Source organism: Paralichthys olivaceus, chromosome 22 (genome assembly GCF_024713975.1).
Source record: "Paralichthys olivaceus isolate ysfri-2021 chromosome 22, ASM2471397v2, whole genome shotgun sequence".
NCBI classification, from domain to species: Eukaryota; Metazoa; Chordata; class Actinopteri; order Pleuronectiformes; family Paralichthyidae; genus Paralichthys; species Paralichthys olivaceus.
The window spans coordinates 16,827,982-16,844,455 of NC_091114.1; the positions used below are offsets into that span (position 1 = coordinate 16,827,982).

At 44.8% G+C, this 16,474-nt stretch overlaps 2 protein-coding genes and 1 long non-coding RNA gene across 3 annotated transcripts; 1 reads left to right on the top strand and 2 right to left on the bottom strand.

The window, feature by feature from the left end:
• Nucleotides 1-66: 66 nt before the first annotated feature.
• On the bottom strand, nt 67-4,192 carry LOC109646890 (actin-related protein 2). The gene is made up of 9 exons (XM_069519181.1): nt 3,988-4,192; nt 3,024-3,134; nt 2,052-2,210; nt 1,827-1,956; nt 1,571-1,707; nt 1,344-1,493; nt 1,102-1,247; nt 692-824; nt 67-463 (listed from the first exon to the last, which is right to left on the bottom strand). Exons 1-9 carry the CDS (start codon nt 4,033-4,035, stop codon nt 293-295), a joined length of 1,185 nt encoding a protein of 394 aa, XP_069375282.1. The 5' UTR covers nt 4,036-4,192; the 3' UTR covers nt 67-292.
• Nucleotides 4,193-4,316: 124 nt separating this feature from the next.
• On the top strand, nt 4,317-6,915 carry LOC138406598 (uncharacterized). Its single transcript, XR_011240001.1, has 2 exons — nt 4,317-4,889; nt 5,434-6,915. It is a non-coding gene; the product is annotated as an uncharacterized lncRNA (long non-coding RNA).
• Nucleotides 5,234-8,465, bottom strand: six7 (SIX homeobox 7). The gene is made up of 3 exons (XM_069519182.1): nt 7,831-8,465; nt 6,637-6,800; nt 5,234-6,458 (listed from the first exon to the last, which is right to left on the bottom strand). Exons 1-3 carry the CDS (start codon nt 8,236-8,238, stop codon nt 6,248-6,250), a joined length of 783 nt encoding a protein of 260 aa, XP_069375283.1. The 5' UTR covers nt 8,239-8,465; the 3' UTR covers nt 5,234-6,247.
• Nucleotides 8,466-16,474: the final 8,009 nt, after the last annotated feature.

The following is a 16,474-nucleotide window of genomic DNA, read 5'->3' on the forward strand; positions in this document are numbered from 1 at the left end:
GGGAAGCAAACACAAACTCTCTCACTTTTTATTCAGTTAACTCATGAAAGACGGCACAAGACCTAATTAGCATGTGTGATAACATTTATTCAAAAATATCTGTTTTTCATGAAAATACTTTCTTCATTCTTAATATCTGATCAATAAAATGTTTGTCAAATTTGAAAAACAGTCTGTAACAGTAGTTGAATTACAGATTGATTGTTAATCAATGAATCCAGCACATGAAACTATTCACTGATGTAAAAATGGAAATATTTCAGTGACACCATTATTCATAAAGGTTTTTATTTTATCTGACTCCACCTCCCAGTTTCTGCAGAACCCCCAGGCCTTTCTCCTCGTACTCGGCTCTGCTCAGCCAGAAGGAGTCCTTGTCCTTCATGATGTTGGCCAGCACAGCGCCACCTAGGAACACCATGTGTTTGCGTCTGGGTGGGTCCTCGATGCGAATCTTAAACTTCTGCACAGGTAGAGGGACAGAAAGGAGGTCAACTAAATAACATACAATCAGCATTATATATATATATCTATATATCTATATATTACTAGATGACTCCAGAATGAACCTTCATGACATTTATGCGAAGCTCTTATAGAAGCGTAATTTAACCTCTTATCTAACATCCTGCGTGTTAAAGCCCAGATTATCGACACTTTAAACCCTTCGTCTCAACCGCACTGTTCTTACTGAGAGTTTCTGTGTGTCTCCGTCCAGCACTCGCTCCAGGTAGAGCTGCTTGATCTCCCTCTCCAGCCTGGAGGGGAGGCCGGGGTACATGGTCGACCCCCCCGACAGAACGATGTGCTTATAGAAGTCTGCCCTGAACACAACAAACACAGAGGGGACGTCAGACAAAGTCGTTCTTCAGTCGTACAGCTTCACTAAAGGAGACGTGCTCATGTTCAGGTTTTAAATATGAACTGAGAACGTTCCTCAGACTGTCCATCGCTGCAGCTCCTTTGTTCAGTCTCTGTCTCAAACGCTCGGTCGTAGCTCCTGTCTCTTTAAGAGAGGAGCTACGACCAAGCTCCATTTTGCTGCAGAAACAAATTTGGGTTTCGAGTAACATTTTAGCTCGTGTGGTGGGTGTTTCGGACCTGAGGTCGATGTCTGCGGCCTGGATGGTGTTGAACAGCAGCTCGGCGACTCCCGCTCCCTCCACGTTGATGAGGTGGGGCTGGAAGAGAGCTTCAGGAGCGCCGAACCTCTCCCCGCCCACGTTCACCTGTCGGCCATCGGGAAGCTGCACCAGGGAAACAGGAAGCTTGGTTTCTGATCCTGAACATACTAAGTTCTTTGTGATGTGTGTGTCATGAATAAATAGTTCTGGTCACTGCACCGTGAACGACTCCATCAGGTAGGTGGTCTCTGTGGCCAGACGCTGCTCTTGTTCGATGTTGTATCCCACGTAGCAGAGCTTCTCCTTCAACATGCGCACGGTCTCAAAGTCGGCCGAGTGGTTGAAGGCATAACCGCGGAGGAGCAGGAGCTGATGGTGGGAAGATGAGAAAGGATTTAATTGACAGAAACAAACACAGATTTTATTTTCTCTTCTCTCCGTCCCACCTTAATGAGGTAGCGTGTGATGTCACGTCCTGCAATGTCCAGCCTGCGTGTGAGGTGAGGTAAGGAGAAGCCCTCGTACACCGGACAGATGTGGGTGACACCGTCCCCTGAGTCGACGACCACGCCAGTCAGCAAACCTGAGGACCCCAGAGAAACATCCCGTCATCAACGAAGCCTTCGTTTCTCAGCAGGAACCAATTAAACTCAAAGCTGCTCTGAGGAAAGTGTAAACATCCAAAAGCTGCTGATGTCTCACCCTGAGCGTAGAGAGTGAGCACGGCCTGAATCGCCACGTAGATGCCGTGGAACTGGTACTTCTCAAACATGACCTCTGCGATCTTCTCCCGGTTCTTGGTGGGGTTCATGGGCGGCTCAGTCAGCAGGACCTTGAGAAGACGTTCAGTCAGTGTGAGAAGGTTTTATGTGTTTGACCATTTCTCCAGTTTTTTCTTTCTATCTGACATCTGCTGTTTCTTTGCACCTTGCACTGAGTTGGGTCGACGTTCAGACAGTCTGGGCCGAAGGTGTAGTCCCACAGGTGGAGCATGTCCTCCCAGCAGCGCACCATGCCGTTCTCCATGGGGTAGGACACCTCCAGCATCGAGCGACACTCGCTGGCCTCGTCGCCCACCATCAGGTCCTGGGTAAAAAGTGGAGGAGGGGCTCAGCTCTCGTTTCAGTAAGAATTCAGTGGATTTATCTCGATAAATGTCTTTTGTCTTGTTTCTGTGTTTCTCTTTAAACTTGCTGTGCTCCTTTACTAGTGGATATTATATTATATACAGTTTATATAATATATATATATATATAAATATAATAGTCTGAGACTATTTCAGAAAGTACTGTAGATGTATTGAGGCTCATTAGAATAATATAATAATATATAATAATAATACACACGAGAACTTTACAAAAAATAAAGACAATTGTCCTGTGAACTGATGCCTTTTGTCTTGACGTTGGTATTGATAAAGATTTATTATTCGAAATTAGAAAATTAGAGGGAAACAAAAAATGTAAAAACCAGTTTCCCTTCTACTTGTGGTGGCACAGCTCTTGGCACTCACTCTCTGTCATCACATCCTAGTACAAGAGTCTGCTCCGCCTCAGCTACATGAGGAACTTAACTGTGTCTCAGGAAGTGGACGTCTTAAGACACTTTAATACGAACGAGCTGAGAGGTGAGACGAGCCGGAGGAGCTCAGGCCTTTAATAAACAGAGCGTCTCTCACAGTCGTTTGCTTTTCTTTCATTAGAATATTCAAGATATCGTCTCATGGGAGGTGAATCTGTAAAGAACGGGTGAAACAAATGACTTGTGTGTTGATCTCACGTCAGAACCATAGTTTCAGCAGATTCGATGATGTGCAGAGAGCGGCCTGATGAATGTGACTGTGTTTGTTGCACCTCAGCATTCACAACCTGAGCACGGTGCCCGTTCATCTCAACTCACCTTTATCTCAATGTTTCGCACTTTGGTGCTCGACCGCAGGATTGGTCGACCCACCATGGCGGGGAAGATGTGTTCAGGGAAGTTGGATCCTGCGAAGCCACATTTAACAAACTGCAGAGGGAAGTCAGAGAGAAACATGGGAGGAGTTTTACATGTGCATCAAACTGACAGGGTGTGTGTGTTGCCCTGAGTTAATCCTGCACAGTCAAGTCTTTTGTATGAATGATTTCCATTCAGTTCCATTTGGTTTTAATCCCTCACAGGCTTAATCTGCATCCAGGAAACAGACCTGCAGTGAATTACCATAAAGCTTTTACCAGATTATTCAGCAGAGGGTCACAGCAATTTCATTACATCTTTAAAAGCATGTAGAATAATTCATGCATCTGGTAAATAACTGTGCCGGTGCACGGCCTCCCTGCAGACTGCTGCTGTGCTCACGACTGCACCTCGTACTGTCTGGACTTGTCTTAGTGACCGTGGACACATTCCTTAGCCTGGAGGGATGCAGCAGATTCCAGGCAGAGGCAGAAAATCAGCTGCAGCAGTTTCCTGTCTGCAGAGTCGGACATGTCCAACATTTGAAGGCCACTGAGGAGTGATTAAAAAGTCACTTCTGGGGTTTCAGCAGCTCAAGTCTCTCTTCCTGTTTTTCATCCAATTGTTGCTCAGTTGAAAGTGTTACGACCATTTATGGCTTTGTGTGTGTGCACACAGGCCGTGTGACAAGTCCAGACACATGTGGAATCAGGTCTAGTATGAACGAAGATTCACACCCTGCACTGAATTCAACACACTTACAACACTTCTAAAGATAAACCACTGAAGTCCAACACGCCTGCTGTGGGTTAACACAGAGACACAGTCAACACAACTGATACAGTTCAAGACCTAATATACCAGAATAGAACAGAACGGATGCTTTAGTGTTTTTATGATATAAGAATGAGATTTGCTCTCTTACCCCTGTGCCATTGTCACAGACCAACACTTTCCTCCCCTGGCTGTCCATCCTCACACAGGTGCTGCACAAAGCTCTGGGTATTTGTCCTCCCTCAGGACAAGAGTCCAACACTCAAATAACCAAGTCCAGGTTCCTTCACATCAGCCTCACAGTGACAACAACAGGTAAAGCAGGAGGCTTCTTCTCCTTTGAGCGTGGGCGGGATCTCTGACAGAGAGGACGCCCTTTATCCTGAGAGGGGGCAGAGACTCAAACTCTACTGACGATCACTGATTTCTCTGAGTGATGATGTTTAATACATTTCAACCAGACTTTGGTGCCTTTCTGGACACATCCACGTTTCATAATTAAAATGAATGAATTCTGAGTCGAGGTATTAAAGATTAACTCTGAACAAAATATATTTTAATAAATAATTGTGAATATTTCCAGTTGTGGTTTAAAGCTACACCATAGTTGTACAGTATAATATGTAATATGTCTCTTTAATTTGGATATAATACAATGATAAAACCATTGTCTTATTCCAAGAAGCTTCTTTATTTATAATAAGATCATTGAAACTTGTTTTACTTGATATAAACTGACTGAAATGTATTTGCGATTGATGATTTTTTGTTTTGCGTGGAAGAACCTTTTTGTTTGGACAGACACGTTAACAGGAAACAGTCAAACTTCATTTCCTGTGATTCTTAATTAACCAGAATCAAACACATTGAAATATTTATTATGAAATTCATCTACGGTCACTTCCAAGGTTGACGCCCACTGGGCACATGTCACTTCCGGCTGCCATGTTTGTTGTTGTTAGCCGGAGCGTGCGCAGGAGCAGAAACGTGTCTCTGTCTCTCGGGAGGTTCGAAGGAGGATTTGTGAAACGTGTGAAAGTCCTTCAGACACCGGTGAGTGTTCGCGTGGCGTCATGTCTGAACAGCCAGCAGCTGCAGGTGTTTCCTCCGGAAGTCTGAAACACAGCTAACAGCAGATGCTAATGCTAATGCTGCTCCAGGTGTCACGTCCCAGCTGAGAGCGATGACGCTGCAGTTCGAGACGCTGAAGACCAACTCAGGTTCTGTCGTCTTCTCATTTCACTTCTTCTTCTGATGGAACTAAAAGAAAAACTCTCGTTTTATTTTGGAGGTTTCTGTTGAAGGCAGCATTGAGGGGGGGGGGCAGTAAAGCTTCCAGATCAGTCTGCAGCTTGAATTCTGCTGCACTAACACTTTGCAGTTCAACACACTGAGTCTTTGTTCATTTGGATAAAAATAGTTTCATTTATTTACACAAAACATTTACAAAATGCGTCTTGTCATGAACGTGTGACGGGAGAGACAGCGGCACGCCTTCCTTCTGACGTGAGGACACAGGTCTCACTGCTCTCAAACGGAATAGGCACACTGAGTTAAGACCTCTGTTGTTTTTTTTACATCGTCCTTTCTGCTTCAGTTCCTGCAGGAGAACAGTCACCGGAGCAGCTTCGGAGAAAACAACCAAACCAGAAGTGGACGGTTGAAACGCAGCAGGTGACAGAGAATGTTCCGTGGTTTGAGCAGCATGTGTACATCGTTACTCACGTCGAGACAACGCTGTCTGACGTCATCGAGAATGATTGCATTGTAACAGAGTGATGCCCTTTGTTCCTTTAAGGCGGTGAAATGTGTTGAATTGCTCATTTGCTATGTTTACATGCACGTCGAGGCCGGATCGTGAAGAAACACCATTTCATGAAGTGAATCGTCTGCATGAAAATATCAGGTCTGGGTTTTGCTTTGCTCTGATAATAGTCCAATTATAAACGCATGCATGTAAACATATTCACGTACAATAGTAGCCTACTCAAGGCATTTAATGTTCACAGAGTGGTGTCACGTCGCTCACTTTAAAACTATTAGAAAATGATCTACAAAAATATTCACTGGAATCTGTATCAAAACTTTTAGTATTAATATTCACATTATCTAAAGACCATTGGCGTTATTTCTATAAATACTTGTTGAAAACACTTGTTCCTTGTACAAGTACCACGTAGATGTTTACCTATGAACAGTCCAGAGTGTTTGTGCCATGGTGCGTTTTTTAAGTGCATAATGTTTTTGCATATCGTTCCCTCTGAGCCTCAGCAGCTCTCCGTGCTCGTCCACCTTCCCGTGCGAACGTCTCCACGCGTCCACAGATTGTCTCTATCGTACGTCTGATGACGGACGCTGCTCTTGTCCCGGCAGGAAACAAGAGTCTGTCCACGAACCGGAGTCCCGTCATCTCAAGACTCAAACTCGCTGTCGCTGCTGACTGAGATCTCCGGAGTGGAGGCGCCCGTTCCTCTGCGCTCGGTCTCCGTGCTGCAGTCGCTGGCCTCTGGGCTGCCCGGGTGGCGAGGGGAGGTGGGTAGGAGGTGGGGGTGGTGGCGACGCTCTTGAAGGGACCCGTCGGGGGAGCTTTCAGAAGGAAGGAGGGACGGATCCTGTTGCAATCTGGGTGGACGGAGAGATGAGAGTGAGAACAGGATTGTAAATATGAACTGTTTGGTTTAGTCGACCCCTGGAGAGAAGAGCTGGAACAGTTTCTGAAGTTTAAACATATTTAACGTGTCATTTTCATGTCATGGTCTCTGTTCTTGAATTAATAAACCTGCTCTCAGTTCCGAGGTACCTGTTCTTTGCAGATGCTGCTCGGTCTCTTTGGCGACGGTTCTTGAACCAGTTTCCGACCTGTGTGGGCGTGAGTCCGGTGGCCTGCGCCAGATGCCGTTTCCTGGACGGGTTGGGGTACGGGTCTTGGAGGTACCACTCTCTCAGCAAACTGCGAGTTCTTTCCTGGAGGAGGCGGAAAGATGCAGCACAGTTAGGCTCCATGTTTGATTTAAGTGTGACACCTCAGGGTGATGTGCTCAGTGTTTTGATATCATCCCATTAAACCACAATAATCTCATCACTCTCATATGATATAATCGTGTTAGATTCAGAAACAGATAATATATATATATATATATATATATATATATATATATATATATATATATATATATATATATATACACGTCCAGTCAATTGGATCATGTTAATGAGCTTCTGAGGGCTGGAGTCAGGAGATTAAGTTGATCTATGAGCAATACTCTGCCCCACCACCAGAGGGAGAGGAAGCACACAAATGCACTGAAGAAGCAAAGAGCAGTTGAGTTAAATCTTAGTTTGTGGCTATTTTGAACTTTATCGTAACTTTCAGGACAAAAACAACTGTCAGTTAGCTTCCAGAGGAGCCTCCAACAGTCTGAGGACACCTCATTCAGACGCTCTGTCTCAGTGTCTGTTAGCGACGGTGACAGAAGAACCTTTGGAGAATAAACTGATAAAACATTCATGGCTCCTAAACGTCTGTCTGCGTCACACTGCAGTCGACTGCAGGAGATGCACCGACAATGTTGGTGTTTGGAAACGAGCGGCTGCAGATTAAAGATGAACTAATGAATCCTGAGAGGGAACGAGGCCTGTCGACAACATCTAAAATAATAAAGCAGAAGAGAACGAGATGCTGAAGTGTCAGTTCCATAGAAGAGTGTTTATGATGAGCAGGTTGATATAGGTCGAGTTGGTGAAGTAATTCAGAAGCTGTGAACATAATGAACAGCTGATCTGATGTGGAATCATGAATCAGTTTGTATAACTGTGTGAGACCTCTGGTCTGGAACCAGGAGTTCAGAGGTTCATCATCTGGATCATCTCAGGGTCAGGATCTCAAAATGAAGATGAAACTTAAACCCTCTGGTCAGATCAGTGATTTTCTGTGTTTTGGGGACACGTGGTCCCTCCAGTCTCACACTCCCCTCGTGGGTCTCGGGTCTTTTACCTTGAAGCAGTGCGTCTTCTGCTCGCCGTCCCAGATGGTGCGGGGCAGAGGGAACTTCTTGCGGATCCGGTACTTCTCCACCGGGCCCAGCGGCCGCCCGCGCAGCCTCTCCGCCTCTCGGTAGTGCGCGTCCAGCCACAGGTCCTGGAGCTTGGCGTGAGACTCGCGCGTAAACCTGTGGCTCTGGAGGATCTGGTACAGAGCCTCAAAGTTCCCCCCGTGGAAAGCCACCAGAGCTCTGGCTCGCATCACCGACTCGTGTCGGTTCAGCGCTTCCCCGGCGGAGCCTGGAACCGCGGCGGGCAGGGACCAGAGGAACCGGCCGAGGCGCTCGATGTCCCCGGTCTCCTCCAAGTTCTCGCACACCCGAGCGACCTGGTCCGGTGTGAACATCGGCAACGGGAACATGTCTCCTTGTCGCTGTCGCTGGCTCACAGAAAAAGCTGTGAAGTGTTCGCATGGATCGATGTATCCAACCGTGCGTAAAGGTCCGCGCGCTCTCTCCACTTTACTTTATTGACACCTGCAGCATCTATCTGCTGCTCCTCTTATGCAACTCGGTCTTTCCTGGTATCTGGACAAGTGTTTCAGAGAAGCTGGGGCCCGAGGGAGCAGGCGAATAAAGGAGGAGGACAAGGAGTCAACCTGTATTTATAGCAAGATACAATTAGCATCTCTGTAGTTGTTTTGAGAAGGATTATACATCCCGGCCATTAGCCTCTTAGTGGGGGGTTGTGTGTACAGAGGTGACTGGCTGATCAGCTTGTTTGGCTTAGCCTGAGGATACATTGACTGCCAGGATAACTGCAGTGAGCAAACAAGAGAGGATAGGTCATTTAATAGGTCTGATGGAGATGGAGCTGGGCCTCAGGAGGAGGAGAGCAAATGTTTCACCAGAACAAACTCAGACATCAGCTGAGAACTTGTGGGCTTCAGGTTTGTAAACTGGCAGAACATGTGGCTGGACATTTGGTCCGGGGCGACATGTTGAGGCACAAAGCTGCGGCGATGTCCCACCAGCTAATACCCGTGCAATTAAAATGGACGTGGCAGCACCTATAGGTGATCCCCCTGACCTCCAGCCAGGCCGAGACACGACCGACCCCCCGAGACAGGGATGTGAGGCAGAGCGGCTCCAGGACGTGGAGCTACTGATCCGCTGCCCGGCTCAATCCCTGTCATCTGAGTAGCTCATTAATCAGCCTTAGCACAGTTTTCTTATTAATCAGGATAAAGAGCCTGTGAGCATCTGTCAGCTTTAACATGTTTCATTTGCACATAATAACCAACGGGAAAAATCAACGTGTCGCTCAAGCATCAACAGATCAGACCCTGAATAAAGGATGTGAGATTGTAGATCTTAAATAGAGAACACCAAACACCTCTGCTCAGACATAGATTCAACCACGGTGTGAATATGAGGCTGTGCATGAAGGTTGCAGTCAGGTGAAGGATGATCTGGTTTAAAATCAGGTGAAGGGGTTTAATCGACTAATCTGTCTAGAATACAGATATGAGCCAGATCTGCACCAACCTCTTAAATATCCCTAAACTTTTACATCAAGATCCATGAATTATTCTCTGAGAACAAAAGAGAGCACATGTGATATGAATTGCTCGCGGAGATGTTCATCATTAAAACAGCATACACAGTCTGTCCAATCAGAAATATATTTTTAATTCAATAAATAAATACAAACTGTTGCACCTGATTTTAACTCAGCTTTTTTAAAACTCAGTCATTCTGGTGAGATCACAGTGGTTTTTTAAATTCTTCAGATTGTAGTAATTTGTAAATTGAATGGGAAGTCGTGTAATTCATGAGATTTCATTGTTCACTGAAATAATACTGACAGGAACCGGCAGAACCTTACACAGTGAAATCTCTGTGTGTGTGTGTGTGTGTGTGTGTGTGTGTGTGTGTGTGTGTGTGTGCGTGTGCGTGTGTGTGTGGCACAGAAGGGGAGAAATGACCTCGGTGAAGATCATGCTCACAGCTAATCTAACCCCTCTAAGTTTCAGACACTTCGCGCCACTCACCACCACACACACACACACACACACACACACACACACACTCACACACTCACACACACACACACACACACACCCTCACCTTCATTACAAGAAATCCTCCAGTCCAATCTGTTTAACACTTTGAGGGCAGACTGAACAAAATCTGCTTAAGTGCTCCCGAGCCGTTAGAACAGGACGAATGATAAGATGGTGATGAACAGATGATGTGTGTTTGTAGAAGAGTCGAGGCCGCTTCGTTCTATCTTTATATATATTTATATATAAACTCCAGCGGCCTCACAGGTGATGTAAGTGATAGATGAAGGACTCGCAGCGTTTTTACCATTTTGAGTTTGGTAAATATGAACCTGTTGTCAGCAGGATTTGGTTTTTTCACCAGTTTCCTGGGAAATGATTCTCAGATCTTGATGAAAACCTTCAGGAAATATTATTCATGACTGTTGGTGTGATCCAAATCAACGATCTCCATCTAGCTTGTTAATAAATTGTCTTTCTGTCGGGCCGTGGAGAAGGTTTTCACCCTTGGGTGTCGTTCCAGTTCCACAAGAGTCTGAAGAATCTGAGAACTTTGTTACCACACACACACTCAGCTAATATGATGTGGAACCCACTTGACATAATTAATTAATGACTTAAACAGATGCCTCCTGCTTCAAACTGACCTGTGTATTTTGCCAACAGGCAAAGGGGTGGGGGGGTATGTATTTGTGTGTCTGTGTGTGGAAATGGGGGGGGGGGTTAACCATGCTGTATAAATCCACACCAAGCACAATTAACAAGCAATTGGGAGGAGAAGTAATTAGTATTATCTACTTATCACCATCAACCCCATTCAGAGGAAAATGGGTTAAAAAACATAATGACACACGCACACTAATTCCCCCCCAGGCAAATGTGTAAAGGCTAATTACAACCTCATTTGCAACTGAATGGCGGTATCCTCTCTCAGACAGGGCTATCCCCCCCGCGTCCTCCCCCCCCTCGCCCCTCGGCACTCTGGGTGTTAGCTTTACCTCTCAGCCCGCGCTGATATCGCTCCCCACGCAAACAACAAAACTGAGTTCCTCATCCATCGAGGGAGGACGATCCCCTGATTCAATACACACAGCTGACACAAAGCACATGTGGTGGGGGGGGGGGGGGGTTATTCAAACTCTGAAGTAGACGTTTACATTTGTAGTTAAACTTTAATGTAAATGTCCAGGATGTAAATAAAGTACATATGAAGACACATCGGACTCAGGTGTCTTCACAGACTCGTGAGGATTTCACCTCTTTAATGTTTCGGCTGTAAGATCGACCATTTAAATGAATAATCATTCTAAAAGAGAACCGGTAGATATTCACTGTGAGGGGAACGTCTGTCGTTATTCAAAGATCATTTACGTATCAATGTTGTTGTGGCACTAGAGCTCAAACCTCCATCAAGGCCCAGCAGGTAAACCTGACCTCCCTGTTTGAGGTAATCGTTTTATTTATCCTGTATTTTCTACACTCAACACGTGTTTTCATCCTCTCTGCCCTGATCACGTGTTCAAATTCACATATAAATAACACGGCTGTTGTGCTCGTGCATATTGGACAAGGTGCCGTATTCCAGAAGACAGTTTGGACTGAAATTAGCTTCAGGAAAGTGGACAAACAAATTCTGGGAATCGTCCATTAATCTGCAGATTATTTGTGTAATGAGATGTTCTCTTCAGGTGTCGTTCAGCGGCGGGTTATTGTTCCCTCCTGTGTGTCGAACCTCCCCCAGACATATCATGCTCCATGTTTGAGGGATCAGATTAACACAAGCTCACGGTTAGCTGGCAAACTCCAATTTAAGCCTTTAAAAAATAGAGTTGTGAGATACTGAGAAGTGACACAGCAGCTGATGCAACTCGAACGTTTTCAAGAATCAGATCAGTGAAAATCATAGAAATGTGTCGTCTCTGCATTTTAAATAATTTCAACAGATGCAAATGTTCTGGATAAGAAGTTAAATGATAAAGAAATAAAGATAAAGATAAATATAGATAAATACATGTTATATTTTACAGCGTGTCCAGTTTCTGATAAACTACAATGTCCCTCATGAAGCCACACTTCCAGTCACCAGATCCAGATTTTACATGTTTGCATTTGTTTTCATTAAAATCATTGAATTATTCTAATTATATCTAAATTAATTAGTTTAATGGTTTGTGGTGACCCCCCCCCCCCCCCGACTGAGGAAGTAAACGAAGCATTCGTGAAACCAAGACTTTTGTTTTGATTAATTCTCGTGGAGTTTTTCTCAGAACTCATCCAGGAAGAACGATGGTAGAGTCACAATCACCATGAAGACTTTTAGAGTGAACATCGTTTCTTCTTCTCAAACCTTCTTCGTCACAGAACCCCTCCTCTTCCTCTGCGTCCCTCCATATGTGACAGGTGTTGCTGGAGTTGTTTAGGAATCCTGAGGGATTTAAGGTGGGACTTATTCTTACCTAATACTATAATGCTCATTAATTCCTGCTTTGGTGACTTACCTCCCCCCTGATCCTCTCTGGTCGGCCAGCACAGCCCATCCTCACCCTCAGCCTCACCCTCACCCTCTGCTGACGCTGTCCGGGCCTCGACACAGAGACGGGGCTGTCAGACGGGGAGAAGCAGTGGAAGGATCATTTGTGTTTGCTGAGGGGTAATCGGCGGGGAAGGCGGGAACATTGGATTTTAAGATGAGGGGTTTGAACGTGTCACAATTACGAATTTTCACGACCCACCCGGCGCAAAGTGTGGTGTCAGTGATGTGATTTCCATTTGAGAGTGTGCAGGACGTCAGGAAGGTCGTGTCCACAGGTTATTGGACATAATAAAATATAGTTTACTACAGGAGTTCTGGTTCAAACCTCGTGACTGGATCAGCTGTGGTGAAGCAGTCTGTCCCAGTTTCCTTGCTACTCTGCTTGAACTCTAATCCTATTGTACATCGAGTTAATATAGTAAAGTGCAGTTGTTCCTGTTCGGGGACGTGTAAATCTGGAGCCCAGCGTATTTGTAGTTTGTACATTTCATCAATTCCAGGAATGGATGCATGATTATCAAAAACAAATGAGTGGAATAATTTTTCCCCCAAACGGTGGAGAAATCAAAAGATTTAGTTTTGTGTCATTTTCTTTTTCATCCCTGAAGATAAATAAACCTGAGAGTTCATTCAATGTGACTAGAACACTGTTGAAAATGATTTACCAATTCATAATCGTAATCCAACTCATAAGTAAAACCAAACCTCATATTGTCCAGCATGGTAGTTTTGTAGTTTTATGTCTCGACAACACATCTGTGTTATCGGATGTTTCCTGAGTTGGTCTGTGTCAGAGCTGAAGGGACGAGGCTTCATGAACTCAAGAAAATAAGTTCTTCATCTTTAACTTTGGTATTTTATTCATTATTAGTAACTCACTTTAGTTAAACAAAGTTCATTAGAAGTTCATGTTCTATTTGCTCTTCAGAGACAAACAATGAAAACCTTGCAGATCAGAAACTGTTGTAAAGTAATATTCTGCGTTTCTCTGCATCAGATCCAAATCTCTCACTTGTGTTCACACTTTATTTCTTCTTTCTCTCAGATCCTCAGTTTAATTCAATAATATCATCAGTTTTTTTTGTTCCACTCTCAAACAGCCAGTGAAATCAAACGGCCTCGCTCTCTGCTGGTCTCTATTGATTTTTGTGTAAAGTCGTGTTTTGAGATCCTTTGATTCAAAGGCTGACAGACTCAAGTTTAATCTGTCATATAAATCCCACTTAATCTCCTGTATCCCAACACTCTGTTAGGTTTATTAACCGGAGCGCTGAGCCACGTTACTCGATACCAAAACATTGTCTTAGTGAACTCTGGTAACTTTTACAGTTACAGCCACGTTTCACAGCCTTTTCAAAGTAAATCCATATTTGATGGTCTGCAGTGAGTCCAGCTCGATAACATCACTGAGATCCTGCAGGTAATCTGCCACACATGTTGGCAGACACACACTTTGTGTTGTGCAAACACCGGGGTAATTGTATCATAGCTTCCATCATCTGTTGCTGAATGGTTCTGATAAACGAGCCTTGTATTAGTGCATCGATCGGAGCAGAATGAAGCCACTGTAAACATGTGGCTGTGGAACATATGTTTCAGGGTTTCACTTCACGACACAGCTCAACGTTAGCATATAATGACTCCTAATGATTACTCACCTGTGTGTGTGTGTGTGTGTGTGTGTGTGTGTGTGTGTGTATTTTTGTATATGTCTGTTGTGTCTTTTCCCGCTGGGTTTATGTGACAGCAGGGGTGGGAGGCTAAGAGGCGTTAGCTTGGTGAGAAGGATTACCTATATCTGTTAGTCCTCCTTTTCTCTCCCCGGGCAGTGTCACGTCTCATTACTTCTGTCCTCCAGGCGGGATCGTCTGGCTTTAGCGGGACACATTTAAAGTGCAGGCAGCCCGGGTGTCCAGCAGCACCAGGTTTAGAGGCAGAGTGATACTGTGCCCTTTGCCTGAGAGGCTTTTTCCAGTAAGCAGACAGGTAAACTTCTCCCAAAGCTGGCATTGATGGCAGCTAAGCCTCCACTTGTTTAAGTGAAACGGATGGTTGCATCTCAGAGACACGTCTGCTTCCTGTAATTCCAATGTCAGATAACACACAACATGTGTATGACGTGTGTGAGAGGTTAGGTCACTGTGGCTGTAACGATAATCCTGAACTACAGCGTTAGAAATATGGAAACCAGGCACATGAGATGTTTAGGGGTGTCTACACATTTAGCTTATTATTCAATTAATGAACCATAACGTCTTTTTGAAACGATTCCTCCGTTTATGTTTTTAAACCCGTTTATATCCTGAACATGTTTCAAACCCTTTACATTTAAAACCACCAAAGTCCTGTTCAATAAAAACATCAAGTAATTAGATTAAAAGAGAATCAAATGAAACACAACGTGAAAAAGTGAATTTAAATAGTTTGATAGAACATTGTCAAATATGAGGAGGGGAACTTTTAATTATAACAGGAAAGTAACCGTGCGATGACCTTTAACCCTTTAACCTCCACCAAGGCACAGCTGCCTCAAATAAAGTAACGACGCTGAAGTTATTCGTTCATCATTTCATGAGTGGATCAACAGAAGATGATAGTTAGTGGTTTCAGAACTGATTAAAGTTAAAAACTTAAACTTAAAGCTTAAGAATGAGCTTTGATTGTTGATTGTTTGATTGAACAAAATGAATATTCACTTATATATCTATATCTATATCTATATATAGATATAGATATATATATATATATATATATAGATGTATAGATAGATATATATCTTGGGACTTGTTAAAATGTCCTCTGTGCCCATTCAAGCATATTTAATTGAATTGGTGAGACTCAAATATTTTAGTTAGTTACTATTAATATTTTAGTTACTCCAGTGTAATCTATTACTCTGTGTTCTGAGACACAAGGTGAACAGATGATTTATTAGAGGACTCAATCCTTCCAGTCAAGTGGCTCATTCGAAGAATCAGTGATGTTAAACATCCTCTTTGGTGCTTTTCTCTTCAAACTGCTGCTGAAGCTGCGTCAGTGAACAAACAACGGTTCATTAGTGCGCACGCCTCCTTCGCTGAATTCCTTTCATCAGTCCGGGTCACTGACTCCCTCATCTCTCGCCCGTCCACTGACCCGTGCACCAGAAGTACACCAGTGTCTAGAACGCCTGGATCTTGACCCCGTGCTCTCGTGGCCCTCACCCTTTGCTCCCTCCTCCTCCCGGGGAACCCCCCACCGCCTGCTCACCTCGCCCTCCAGCTGGTTCCCTCCACCGTCTCGAAGCCGCGGAGCTCGCCTGGCCTTAGCAGGGCGGCTAATCTAGATGGCGGGAGGCCTCCCTCCTGCTAGCCTACACAAGAGAGGACAGCCCTAATTGCTTATGTCGTAAAGCTCTCTGACCCAGATAAGCCTTGACTCCCCAAAGCTGTCGAGATAAACCCCACTTTACCTCACCAAACCTGCCTCCCCTGATCCATGCAGCCCACCCCCCGCCCAACATCCCTGCTCCTTCTGCCGCATTATTAACACCCAGGGGGAGAAGTGAAGAAGAAAACGAGACCGCAGGTAGAAAAAAGCAGTCGAATATTTAACTTCTTCTCGGGTGAAAACGCCGTGAGCTGCAGAGAAATAACTTTTACACCGAGCGTTAATCTCAACCCTGGAAGAGGAAGTCGTCGTGTGGCTCGAAGGAGGTGGAAAATACTGTGATACAGAAACTAGACGAACGTTTCACCACGAGAGAATCGTGAGAAACAGTAAAACTGACTTGGTAAGAAATCGATCAGAAAACCAAAGTGAATGTTTTTACCAACCACACATGACTTGACGAGGCGGATGGCGATGCGGCCCAATGAAAGCAGAGCTGAAGCGTGGCGTTGCGTGCTACTGGCGCTCGCGTGCCTGCCTCATTATTGAGCCCGGTAATGCAGGCTTAACATGCCACGGTGCTTCTGCTTCGGACGATGGTCAAGTGCCGAATGTCACACGTGTTCTGCTGCTTCGACAGATGGTCGACTCGCTGAGCGACACCCGGGCTGCTGAAGCTGCACAAACAGA

Coding starts and splice junctions, on each gene's coding strand:
- LOC109646890 (XM_069519181.1), bottom strand. CDS start 4,035: ATGGACAGCCAGGGGAGGAAAGTGTTGGTCTGTGACAATGGCACAGGG. Junction 2,211..3,023: donor TGCGAAACATTGAGATAAAG/GTGAGTTGAGAT, acceptor CTTTTTACCCAG/GACCTGATGGTGGGCGACGA. Junction 1,708..1,826: donor GCTCACTCTCTACGCTCAGG/GTGAGACATCAG, acceptor TGGGGTCCTCAG/GTTTGCTGACTGGCGTGGTC.
- six7 (XM_069519182.1), bottom strand. CDS start 8,238: ATGTTCCCGTTGCCGATGTTCACACCGGACCAGGTCGCTCGGGTGTGC. Junction 6,801..7,830: donor AGAAGACGCACTGCTTCAAG/GTAAAAGACCCG, acceptor CGCCTCCTCCAG/GAAAGAACTCGCAGTTTGCT. Junction 6,459..6,636: donor GCAGCATCTGCAAAGAACAG/GTACCTCGGAAC, acceptor CCGTCCACCCAG/ATTGCAACAGGATCCGTCCC.